The 12,501-nt window shown below is 34.9% G+C and overlaps 1 protein-coding gene across 2 annotated transcripts; it reads right to left on the reverse strand.

The window, feature by feature from the left end:
- Positions 1 to 11,764: 11,764 nt before the first annotated feature.
- Positions 11,765 to 12,501, reverse strand: UQCR-11 (Ubiquinol-cytochrome c reductase 11 kDa subunit). Of its 2 annotated transcripts, none has more exons than XM_070216746.1 (3): positions 12,362 to 12,501; positions 12,128 to 12,219; positions 11,765 to 12,074 (listed from the first exon to the last, which is right to left on the reverse strand). In XM_070216746.1, the coding sequence occupies exons 2-3, from the start codon at positions 12,209 to 12,211 to the stop codon at positions 11,901 to 11,903; spliced, it is 258 nt and encodes an 85-aa protein (XP_070072847.1). In that variant the 5' UTR covers positions 12,212 to 12,219; positions 12,362 to 12,501; the 3' UTR covers positions 11,765 to 11,900. The 2 variants fall into 2 exon arrangements, with proteins under 2 accessions (XP_070072847.1, XP_070072846.1); XM_070216745.1 differs by having other exon boundaries at positions 12,338 to 12,483.

Genomic DNA, 12,501 nt, shown 5'->3' on the forward strand with positions numbered 1-12,501 from the left:
GTCGCTAACTCTGGGGCTGATATTGCCAACTTATTTGCTTCCTTTTTTTTCTGCCAACTTCGAGCCCGCTTCTAGCTGGAATACCAGGAAGTTTTAAACAATATCAGTAGTATCGGCTCCCTTGATATAACTGATGGGGACATCTCTGAAGCTATAGTTCACTTTGACGATTCCAAGAAGCCCGACGTTAATGGAGTATTTTCGTTCTTTCTAAAACATTGCTATTCTGGTCTTCTTGAACCTCTTAAAATCCTGTTTCTGCCTTTCTAGCTCAGGGAAATTTTATATCTATATGGAAAATTGCTAAAATTCTACGGGTTTATAAATGTGGTTGTAGGTCTGAGATCTCCAACTACAGGCCTATTGCCAAAATAAGTAATACTGCTAAGCTGCTCGAGAGAATTGTAGTTAAAAAGCTATTTCTCCATTTAAATGCCTATATTGACCCAAATTAGCATGGGTTTATGCATGGACGTTCTACGACCACGAACCTAGCTATTTTCACAAAATTTTGTTTACAATCCTTTGAGTTCCATTCGCAGGTAGACACAGTTTATACTGACTTTACCAAGGCTTTTGATAAGGTTTGTCGCTCTGCCTTACAAGCAAAGCTTTCCAAGCTTGGCATTCACCCTTCACTTCTAAAATGGATTTCATCTTTCATGGTAAACCGATCCTATCAGGTTGAAGTCAGTGGGTCAGTATCAAACTCATATAAGGCGACATGTGGGCTTCCTCAGGGAAGTTCTCTGGGCCCTTTGCTCTTTATCATTTTCATTAATGACAATCGCTTCTGCATTCAGTCAGCCAAATATCTTCTCTATGCAGACGACTTTAAGCTTTACCTTTCGGTGAATTCGTTAAGTGACACTTATTTGCTGCAGTCTGATTTAAGCAAAATTAGTTTATGGTGCACTCGGAACAAACTGCCACATAATCAAAACAAATGTCATGTGGTCCGCTAAAGTAAATGTTCATTATCTATTATTTCAACGTATTATATTTACTATCCTCTTTCATAGCAAATTCCTTTTCAATCACCACATTAATTACATCCTGCCCAAAGCATAGTTCGGATTTGTCAAACGAAATACTGTACTGTTTAGGGACCCGTACTCAAGACTGTCAGTGTTTTCTGCATTTGTTCGCTCAAGGGTGTAATATGCTTCATTTATTTGAATCCACTCAAGCACAGTGCATAGCAATAGGGCTGAGCGGCTTCAGAAAAAATGTTTGAAGTTTTCACTCCAGCCGTTGCATTTTTCTGAATCATTTCTTCTTACTCCAGCCAATGTCGCCTACTAGATACTTGTAGTCTTAAAGACGGGCGTTCAATAGCGGGCATACTCTTCGTGAATGACTTAATAACATTATAGTAGCATTAGTAACATTGATAGTCCTTTCCTTTTGAGTTTAATTACCTTTAATGCCCCAGCCAGGAATCCCCGTACCATGGTCCCTTTTTTTGAAAGTGCTGCTAGGACCAATTATGCTCGGAATGAGCCCCTTTTAAGGACTTTGCGTTTATTTAACTCCTTACCAGCTAACATCCGGTTATGTTAAGGATCCAAGAAGGATATGCTTAGGCAATCGCCTAGGGAATATTTTTTATGTAGTTCTTGATTCTTAGATTGAAGTTCATAAATTATGAATCATAACCTACTAGCCAGATAAGGATTTAATCCATTGGCTGAATAAATAAATAAATAAATAAACACATCGACATCCGATTCCACTAAGTCCGAGAACAAGTCAAAAATAAGGAGATTAAAATGGGCGGACTCTGCCCAAAATCAGAGTTATCAGAGTAAAACGTCCGAGATGTTTCGATCTCTTATACGCACGGACTTTAATGTTTAAGTAAGAGATTACAAAGAGGGATATGTACATGTGTGAGCTGTTTTCATAATAGACTGGGTCGATTTGTATGGGCACAAAAAGTGCTAATCGTAGGGGGAACGCAATCTAGGAAGAATTCCAAGCAATATTGCATAAGAAACTATATCTTAAAAACCACGTTTTACCCTCCGCATTTGCAAAAGAAAAAACTCTGTATTTGATGAAAAATATTACAGTAGCCCTAAATTTGAATTTAAAATTCTCCTCTTTGCACTATGGGAAAAAAGTCGATTTATTTGGCATAAACTCTAGTTTTAGAGATAAAAATTTCGGTTTTTGTTACTTTTTAAATCGGACCATTGCCATCATCCACCGCCCACGCCACATAAAAAAACAAGAGAGAACGTTATAGTCGGGTGCCCCGACTATCAGATACCCGTTACTCAGGTAAAGGGATTGCGAGGGAGATGGAGATAGAAAACTTTGATCACGCATAACTTTTATTTATTTATTTCTTTTATTTATTTATTTATTTATTTCGCCAACAGACTTCATGTCCTTTACTGGCTACTTAACTAACTCTTAACTAATTACTAATTCTAGAGAAATATAATAACAGGGCTTTCTTGTTGGTATCCCTGGACGAACTTGTGTCCAATCGCATGCTAAGTGGCAGACTGTTGAAGAGATGTAAAGCTCTTAAACGAATGGTCCGATAAAAGAGAGTAAAAGGGTATATTGTATTCGTGCAAAAGTATGTAACAGCTAGAAGGAAGCATTTCCGACCCTATAAAGTATATATATTCTTAATCAAGTTGTTGGTGCTTGGCGACCTTTTTGATGTAATCAAACAATTGGTTTTGGCTGGCTCGAGGTCTGGGTGCTTTTATTTTTGCGTTTTTTCCCAATATATTTCGATCTCCTCCGGAGATCGTCTTCAGGGGCTACATATATTAACAACAATTACATTTAATGACATGAAAAACGACGCACGACGTCCGTTCTGTCCGCCGTGGAGTTTTAAACTAATTGTGTTCTTTTCTAACAAGTGTCTGTATATATGTCCGCAATTGTCTGTGTCTGTTTTAAAGTTGAGCCCAATGTTTGTAGGTGTGTTTATAATGTGAAGCATTTCTATTGTGAGTCGTTTGTTGTAATGTTCTTCTTGTTGTAGTATGCTCACTGCATCGAAGTCTGGCCTGTGACCGGTACTTTTACAGTGTGTCGCGAGTGCTGTTTTTTGGCTATTTATTTTGTGTATTTTGTTCATGTCCAAGCGATGTCCAGAGATTCTCGTTTTTAATTTACATTTCGTTGTGCCAACATATACTTTATCACAGTTTGTATTTTTGTCTCCTGCACAAGAAATCTTATAAATCAAATTATTTTTGTCTAATTTGTCTATTTTGCTTTTCATGATAGAGAAGAAAATATTCGTTATTTGGGCTGGTTTGTGTGCTATTCTGATGTTTTCTTTGTCATATATGTTCGACGATTTTAGTCTGTCGGAGAATCCAGGTACATACAGGGGTGGTCAAAAGTATTTTCACAAATGTTAATGTTAACTGTACTTATATTTTGAACTTATAATATAAACTTTTGGCACCTATAGAAAGAGCACTTCAATTCCGTTTAAGCGACACAAAAATTTTCTTAATCCATTAAGACCCCTTTGAAAAGTGAGCAAATTTTGCGAAAGTCAAATTTTCAACTTTTTTTCTGGGGCTTAAAACAAAAATGTTTTGATGCAAAATTGTTCCCCAATCAAAATTAATAATAACTGCAAAAAAAAAATTTTCAAAATATTTTTCCTTGTATTTTTTATGATTTTTTGAATGGAGACCTCTCAGTAAAATTTTGTATAAAAAGGAAGAAAAAGCGGCAAAAATAGCTATTTTCAAAAAATCATAAAAAATACAAGGAAAAATATTTTGAAATTTTTTTTTTTGCAGTTATTATTATTTTTGATTGGGGAACAACTTTGCATCAAAACATTTTTGTTTTAAGCCCCAGAAAAAAAGTTGAAAATTTGACTTTAAAAAAAATTGTCTAATTTGCCCCCTTTTCAAAGGGTGCTTAATGGGTTAAGAAAATTTTTGTGTCATTTAAACGGAATTGAAGTGCTCTTTCCATAGGTGCCAAAATGTTTATATTATAAGTTCAAAATATGAGTACAGTTAACATTCAAATTTGTGAAAATACTTTTGACTAGGGTTGTATATCACAGATTTGTAAGTTCTTGGTTTGTCTATATCTATTTTGTTTTTCTCTTTCTCGTAATATGCTTGTGTCATTTTGTGTATTATTGCGTTTGGAAAGTCATTGTTTTTAAGGATTTTCCAAATTCGCATCCTGTTTTTCTCGTGGAATATTTCGTCGTAAAATTCTTCTAACTTGATTTTTTGCTGTGTTTATAATCATGTTACGGGGGTGCTTGGAGTGGTAATTAATTATTCTGCCTGATGATGTTGGTTTTTGGTACCAATCTAATTTTATCCTATTGTTCACTTTGCATACCAATGAGTCTAAAAACGGTAATTTGTCCTCTGCTTCCATTTCCATTGTGAATTTTAGTCCTTGTGGTATGAGTTTAATGTGTCCAATGTTTTTTGGACGACCTCTTTCTTCACTATAGCAAATAAATCGTCCACATATTTGCTAAGTAACCTCGTGTTTTGAACTCTGGCGAGTACTTCCTCCCTTATGATGTCCGCTATAATTGGTGATGCCAGGGATCCCATCGGTAGTCCTTTAAGCTGCGTGTAGATGTTGTTTTCATATATAAAGTACCTGTTTTCCGTTATGCAGAACCGTAATATTTCTACAAACTATTTCTTTGGTATGCTAGTGAATTCTTCAATCATTTTCCTTTTTGATTGAATTACTTGTATGCAGGGACCGAAAATTACAGTTATTTCAAATTTTCCTGACTAAAAAAATCATCCACTTAGAAAAGTGCTACAAAAAAATCAAGAACACCAATGAGTTCCAAATTGGTCAAGTTATGCAAATCTGCAATGATTTTTTTTGTGAGTTTTATTTTTAAAAATCAATGGTAATCATTTTTTTTTGAGTTTTATTATAAAACTCATGATCATGATGAGTAAAAAAAATAAAAATCATCAATAACGATCATGTGTGAGTTTTATTTCATAAAACTCAAAATAAAACTCAATTCGCTTTTGCGGCCATTGTATTGGGAATTTAAATATGGTTTAAATTGGTTCTTGTTCGTTTGGCCATGTCGTTTTAGTACATTTAATAAAAAAATTTTATTTTAACATTAAACTATTTTAAAAATTGATTTAAGGTGAAAAATGGGCCTTTTTGTACAACTTTTTTGTGAAGACCGGATAAATATTGGTTTTTATGGATCTGATAACTTTCGATTAAGTTGCAAGATCTTTTAAGTTTTTCGCAGTACAAAGTTAAACCGGAAGAATTCACGAATTGTATTTGATCCGTTCTTTCATAAAATTATGACGGGAAAATATCATGGTCATAATTGAGAATGCAGCAATATTTCAGTTATGTGACTGTTTTCACTATTCGCGATTCATTTGACCTAATTAATTCGCGTTTTTTTTTTTGACCTTAAGCAATCGCGGATTCTCTTGCCTTGAAGAATTCGATATGATTCATATGATTCTGATATTGTTAAAGTCGAATAATCCGCTTTACTTGAAAAATTCGCGAATCATTTGACTGAAGAATTCAAATCTTTTCCCAAAACGCCACGGGACTTGCTAATGCTTTAATTATACCCTTGCAGAGGGTATTATGATTTCAGTCAGAAGTTTGCAACGCAGTGAAGGAGACGTTTCCGACCCCATAAAGTATATATTCTTGATCAGCATCACAAGACGAGTCGATCTAGCCATGTCCGTCTGTCCGTCTGTCTGTTTCTACGCAAACTAGTCTCTCAGTTTTTGAGCTATCGGGGCAAAACTTTCGCAAAAGTCTTCTTTCTATTGCAGGTAGTACATATGTCGGAGCCGACCGGATCGGACAACTATATCTTATAGCTCCCATAGGAATGATCGGAAAAAAAAAACTTTGAAAAATTCTAGCTTCGGTGTTTTGAAATATTACCTTCTACTTTTGGGGATGTTATTATACCCTTGTAGAGGGTATTATAATTTCAGTCAGATGTTTGCAACGCAGTGAAGGAGACGTTTCCGACCACATAAAGTATATATATTCTTGATCAGCACCAATAGCCGAGTCTATCTAGCCATGTCCGTCTGTCCGTTTCTATGCGAACTAGTCGCTCAGTTTTAAAGCCATCGCGATGAAACTTTCCCGAAAGTCTTCTTTCTATTGCAGGTAGTACATATGTCAGAGCGAGCCGGATCGGACCACTATATCTTAAGGCTCCCATAGGAATATTCAAACAAATATAAGAAAATTCATTGTAACTTTGTGGGAAGTAGGCGTTTTGATTCTTGACTACTTATGTATAAACAAAATTAAAATAAAAACGCTGAATCTGGAATCCCTGGAACTGCACCGAGTGAGCATTACTTTATCTACAAGGGTATATAAGCTTCGGCTGGCCGAAGGTAGCTTCCTTTCTTGTTTTTTTAATATTTCTGAATTTCGAATTAATTATTTAAAAAATCGGACTACTATATCATATAGCTGCCATAGGAACGATCGGTAAATTAATAGAAAAGTAATAGGAAATAAATTCTAGCTTCTTTGGTTTTTATTGTATTATCTTCTACTCTAGGATATGACTCTTTTTAAATATTTCCGAATTTCAATTTTAATTCGATCAAAATCGGACGACTATATCATATAGCTGTCATAGGAACGATCGGAAAATTAATGAGAAATATTAGAAAATTGAACATTTTTGCGATTTGTTAATTAATAGGAATGATCTGCAAGGGTATATAAGCTTCGGTTGGCCGAAGCTAGCTTCCTTTCTTGTTTTTCTTTCACAATTATTTGATATATAAATGATTTCTCTAAGTTGAGCTATCACGCTCTAGTACTCATTGCAAAATATTCCCAATCCGTTTTATTTTAATTTGAGGTTCTCATATTTGTCCGTCACCAAAATCATTATGTTTCGAGAATTTACAACGGGCATATCCAGTCCTTTAAATATGTGCCCCGTTAAGACTCTAAAACCGTTTGAGTCCAATACCGAGAATGGCAACTTTTCAGTCGTCACTAGCTCCACACACGCATCTTTAACTTCGCCCTTGCTCAACGAGGAAGAAAACTTAATCTTCTTTTGCGGGCATCCGTGGCTATCTTCAGAAATTTCCAAGCCATACTCACTTGGATCGCGACTTTCCAAATGGCGTTTTAAATTGCTAACATAATTACCCGAAAACGTCGCGTTACATATTTTACATATTGATACCTTTTTCTCAGCATCAGTGGTAAAAAAAACTTCGGGGAATTCCATCCGATTTTCGACCCATCTCGCCTTTTCTATTATTTGACTGTAAAGCGGATTATTCGACTTTAACAATATCAGAATCATATGAATCATATCGAATTCTTCAAGTCAAGAGAATCCGCGAATTCTTAAGGTAAAAAAAAACGCGAATTAATTAGGTTAAATGAATCGCGAATAGTGAAAACAGTCACATAACTGAAATATTGCCGCATTCTCAATTATGACCATGATATTTTCCCGTCATAATTTTATGAAAGAACGGATCAAATACAATTCGTGAATTCTTCCGGCTTAACTTTGTATTGCGAAAAACTTAAAAGATCTTGCAACTTAATCGAAAGTTATCAAATCCATAAAAACCAAAATTTATCCGGCCTTCACAAAAAAGTTGTACAAAAAGGCCCATTTTTCACCTTAAATCAATTTTTAAAATAGTTTAATGTTAAAATAAATTTTTTTTATTAAATGTACTAAAACGACATGGCCAAACGAACAAGAACCAATTTAAACCATATTTAAATTCCCAATACAATGGCCGCAAAAGCGAATTGAGTTTTATTTTGAGTTTTATGAAATAAAACATGATCGTTATTGATTATTTTAAATTTTTTTTTACTCATCATGATCATGAGTTTTATAATAAAACTCAAACAATAACTGTTATTTTTGAGGAATACAAATAAAAATCAGAAATAAGTTGTTCAGTGCGAGTTTTATCAATAAAACTTATAACTGTTACGGTCCCTGCTTGTATGGCTAAGTCAGTGGGTATACTAGGAAACAACGATACAACATCAAACGATACAACACATTCATCGTCACATATATACGTATCATTGACTCTGACTTTGAACTCTATTGCACTTTTAACGTTGAACGAGGATTTTGTTGTCAAGTTTTTTAAAATGTTGGACATGAATTTACAGAGATTATATTTTGAATTGGTCTCAGAGGCATGTCAGGCTTGTAAATTTTTGGTACTCCATAGATTCTAGGGGGTAAGGCTGTGTGTGTTGTGAGCTTATATTTTTCCCTATTAGTTATAATTTCAAATTTTATTAATTGTTCTACCAATTGATTATTTTTACTTTGTAACTTTAGTGTGGGATCCTGTCGTAGTTTTCGGTAAATACCTATATCCTCCAACAAGGTCGTCATTCTGTGTTTGTAGTCATCTTTTTTCATGGCGACGGTCACGTTTCCTTAATCTGCGTTCAAAATTATTATGTCCCTATTTTTTCGTAAGAAATCTTGGGTTTGTCCCACTGTATCTAATATGACATGAACCCTAGCTGTCAACCTGTGTCTCGTCAAAGCGTCACTTAAGAGAAGAGAATATTTTGTTCTGGCTGCCTCTTGTGTCTCTTTTTCGTTGTTGCCTTGCACTAGTTCCTCTCCGTCAGCTATGCATTTTAAGTGCGGGAATTTCTTTACTGCTATGGGGAGTGCGAACTTTGGACCTTTTCCTAAGAGTGCTTCCACGTCTGGCGGGAACTCACTGTTTGTTCTGTTTCCGAACCATTTCGTTCCGTTGTTGCTGTTGCCATAAACCTTAGACTTTCGTTCCTGTCTCAGATTTTCGTGTTTCTTTTGTTGAGTTTCTCTCCAGATTTTTGATTTTGTTTGTGTTAGCAGCTGTTCGTTCTCAAAAAACTCTTCTGCATCTTCGCTCTTCAGCGCATTGCTAAGCTTTGTTTTTGTGATCGTTAGTTGTTTCGATTGTTCTTTTAAAATGTTAGGCCTCAGTTTAATAAGAATGTTTAGTAATTTTGTTTGGAAAAAGTTAGTATGTCTGTTTATAAGTTCTCTAATGTGTTTTGGTGTTTGTTTGTTCGTTGTAAATATTTGGTCAAGTCTGGTTGTGCGTTGAATGAACTTAGGAATTAGTTTTGTTTTCCTTTTCCTACATTTAAGTAAGAATTTTGTTCTCGACTGAAGTTTTGCCATCTGCATTGATTTGGTTTGGAAGCATTTCAGTTTTGCATAAACCATCCTGTTTATGTTTACGGCGTGCCTTCCGTTGGTTAAGTTGTTGATGTTTGGCTGAAATAAACTTGCGCTGCGTAGGAGGCTTAAGAATATGTGCGAAAAATTTTAACCTTCTAGCTTTTGTAGTTTCCGATATCTCAGCGTTCATACAGACGGAGAGACGGACAGACGGACATGGCTAGATCGACTCGGCTAGTGATCCTGATCAAGAATATATATACTTTATGGGGTCGGAAACGCTTCCTTCTAGCTGTTACATACTTTTGCACGAATCTAATATACCCTTTTAGGGCCGGTTTCTCGAGTCCCTGTCAAAGTCCCTGATAGCTATCTGTTCGAAAAACTTAAAGACCAGATAAACTGTTCGTAAAAGCAAATCCGCTTTCTCGACTGCTTTAATTTATCTGAACGAGAAACAATTACAGAGTGCTGTTAACGCACAGAATTGTGCTGTGAAGCGCAAAAAATGGCATGCTTCGATTATTTCATCAGCTGTTTGGGTATAATTCAAAGGAAAAGTCAGCTGTGATTTCGTTTCTTCTTGTTAGTTGGCTTTGGGAAATCAGCTGTCATTCTATCGAGTCGAAAACGCTTAACAGGGACTCCGAGTCCCTGTCAAAGTTAGCTCTCACATTTATGCTCGAGAAAGCCAAAATGCCTTAGCAGGGACTTTATCTGTTCGAGAAATGTTAGCCGGCACTCGAGAAACCGGCCCTTACTCTACGAGTAACGGGTATAAAAATAGCTAGCATATTATGTATACATATCAAAATGTAGAATACATTTTTCAAATCGGACCATTCATTAAAAAGTTATGCGCAATCAAAAAAATTTCATATATCCATCTCCCTCGCACTCCCTTTAGCTGAGTGACGGGTATTATATAGTCGGGACACCTTTCAAGCATTTTTTCAATACTGTTATTTTGTATATTAGTAACGTATAAAATTTTTTTCCTAAAAATAACGTGAAATGTGACCAAACTGTAACCAAACAAGAATATTTTCGAAACCATCTTTTAGGTAAGTTGTTAACCGATTTTTATAAACGATACATCATTTTGTCGGTTGTTTAATGCACTTTCAGACCAACGAAAGAAACATTAAAAAATAATTTTTTAAATATTTTTTATCTTTTAAAATCTTAAGGTACTTTTAAATTAGGCCGTCAATAACATCTTGATTTGACCTTTGCAATTTTTTAGTTTTTCTTGTTTTTTAGGGTGTTTTAGGGTGAAAAATGAAAATGACGCAATCGGAAAAATGGAACCGCAATTCTGATTTCATGGGCGGAAAGAACTCATCGAAATAAGCTAAAACCCATTTTGGTTTCTCTGGCTTAGCTCGGGTTTACCCTTTATAGCGAGTTAAAGTTTTACATACAAAATTTATTTGTAACGGCCATATCTTGTGAACCGATTAAAATTTCACTATCAAGTCTTCAGTGATTATGTAGCTATGAACCCAAGGAACTAAATTGACAAATGACTCTTGCGCACTTAGCACCTAGTGCAACTAGCGCGTTAAAAAACAAATTTGCCTAATTTTTCGATTTTTAACGCGCTAGGTGTACGTCTTCGCAAGAGCCATTTGTCAATTTAGTTCCTTGGGTTCATAGCTACATAATCACTGAAGACTTGATAGTGAAATTTTAATCGGTTCACAAGATATGGCCGTTACAAATAAATTTTGTATGTAAAACTTTAACTCACTATAATAGGTAAACGCGAGCTAAGCCAGAGAAACCCAAATGGGTTTTAGCTTATTTCGATGAGTTCTTTCCGCTCATGAAATCAGAATTGCGGTTACATTTTATAACCCTAAAAATGTTGCACAATGATAATAGTTTAATAAACAACATTCCAAAAGAAAAAGAAGAAAAGAAATTTGGTCTTCGTCGAGGGCATTATGGTTCCTTCTCAGTATAAGACCATATTAGAACACATTTTGAAAACATCTGGGTACAAATTATGCCTCGAAACGAGCTGGACCTTCCAACAGGATAACGATCCTAGGCATACGCCGCATATCGTGAAGGATTGGCTGCTGAATTATGCTCCTTGTCAATTATTTTCACCACCACTTGGCCGGTACATAAGAATTATAGACCAGGATTGGGAAATTTTGAAGCAAAAATTTCGAAAGTTCTATGTAAAAAATCGTATGTAGACTTTTGTCAGTGACATTTTTAGGTTTTTGTTTATAACTTTTTAAGTATTTGTTGTATAAGAATGAAATTTTGGTTTTTGAGTAACAATAACATTTAAAAGAAGATGGCATCATTACTTTTTCTGTAAAAGCTAAAGGAGTGGGAAAACTCCCAAAAAGGGGGTCGTATGTAGACTTTTGTCCGCCACTGTATGCACGTAAGAATCAATACGGATTTCGGTTGGAAAAATTTGCGTCAGTAATGTCGAAGTCCAATATCTCTAATTTTCTCTGACTAGAATAAGTCTCTGGCAGTAGCGTTCAGTTCTAAACCCAAACTTCGTTACTCAATTCCTAAAAGTTTAGTTAAACATTTGGGATTTCGAATAAATTTATTTGACACAGAAACCTAACAATGCACTTGTTTCTATATCAAGATTTATTTAGTTTATAGCTGTTAAGCATTTAGGTTTCAAGCAGTTCTATATTGATATTGCAATTTTTCCTAATTACTTTAGTTTAGAGAAAAGATTGTGAGCAACGCAATGATCCAATTCAGCGACGTAGTCAAATAATTCCTCCATGCACGTCTCAGTTGTCTTAGAACGACCATTCACACGATCATTGCATTCTTGGTACTTATTGTACAAGGATTCAATATGACCCTTAGCTTGGCATTTTTCCTGTTGCATAAAAATTAGTCATATTTTTTTTAGTGAAATTTTAAATTTCTTACTCTTAGGGCTGATTGAGGGTCCACCAATTCCTCTTCGTCATCGGCTCTAACAACAGGAAGTGTAAACCAGCTCCTAAAGGCCATTATTAAAGCTATAATAAAAAGACATAGTATTTTATATTAGTATAATTTAACTTAAAAAGAATATCAACAATCAGTACATAAAAATACCGATTAAAAGTCAAATAAAAATGTCTAGGTATTGACTACCTTTTTTGTTAAAATTATAATAACCTTTAATTATCTGACTGTGATGCAATCACAATGTTTAACTTATTAGACGCCTGATTGCCAGATTGAAAAAAAAGTATGTATATTGTCAATACCCTTCGTAATACCATATTCGCATTAACACTACACATTTTCGAAAACTT

Source organism: Drosophila takahashii, chromosome 3R (assembly GCF_030179915.1).
Source record: "Drosophila takahashii strain IR98-3 E-12201 chromosome 3R, DtakHiC1v2, whole genome shotgun sequence".
In the NCBI taxonomy this organism is placed as follows: Eukaryota; Metazoa; Arthropoda; class Insecta; order Diptera; family Drosophilidae; genus Drosophila; species Drosophila takahashii.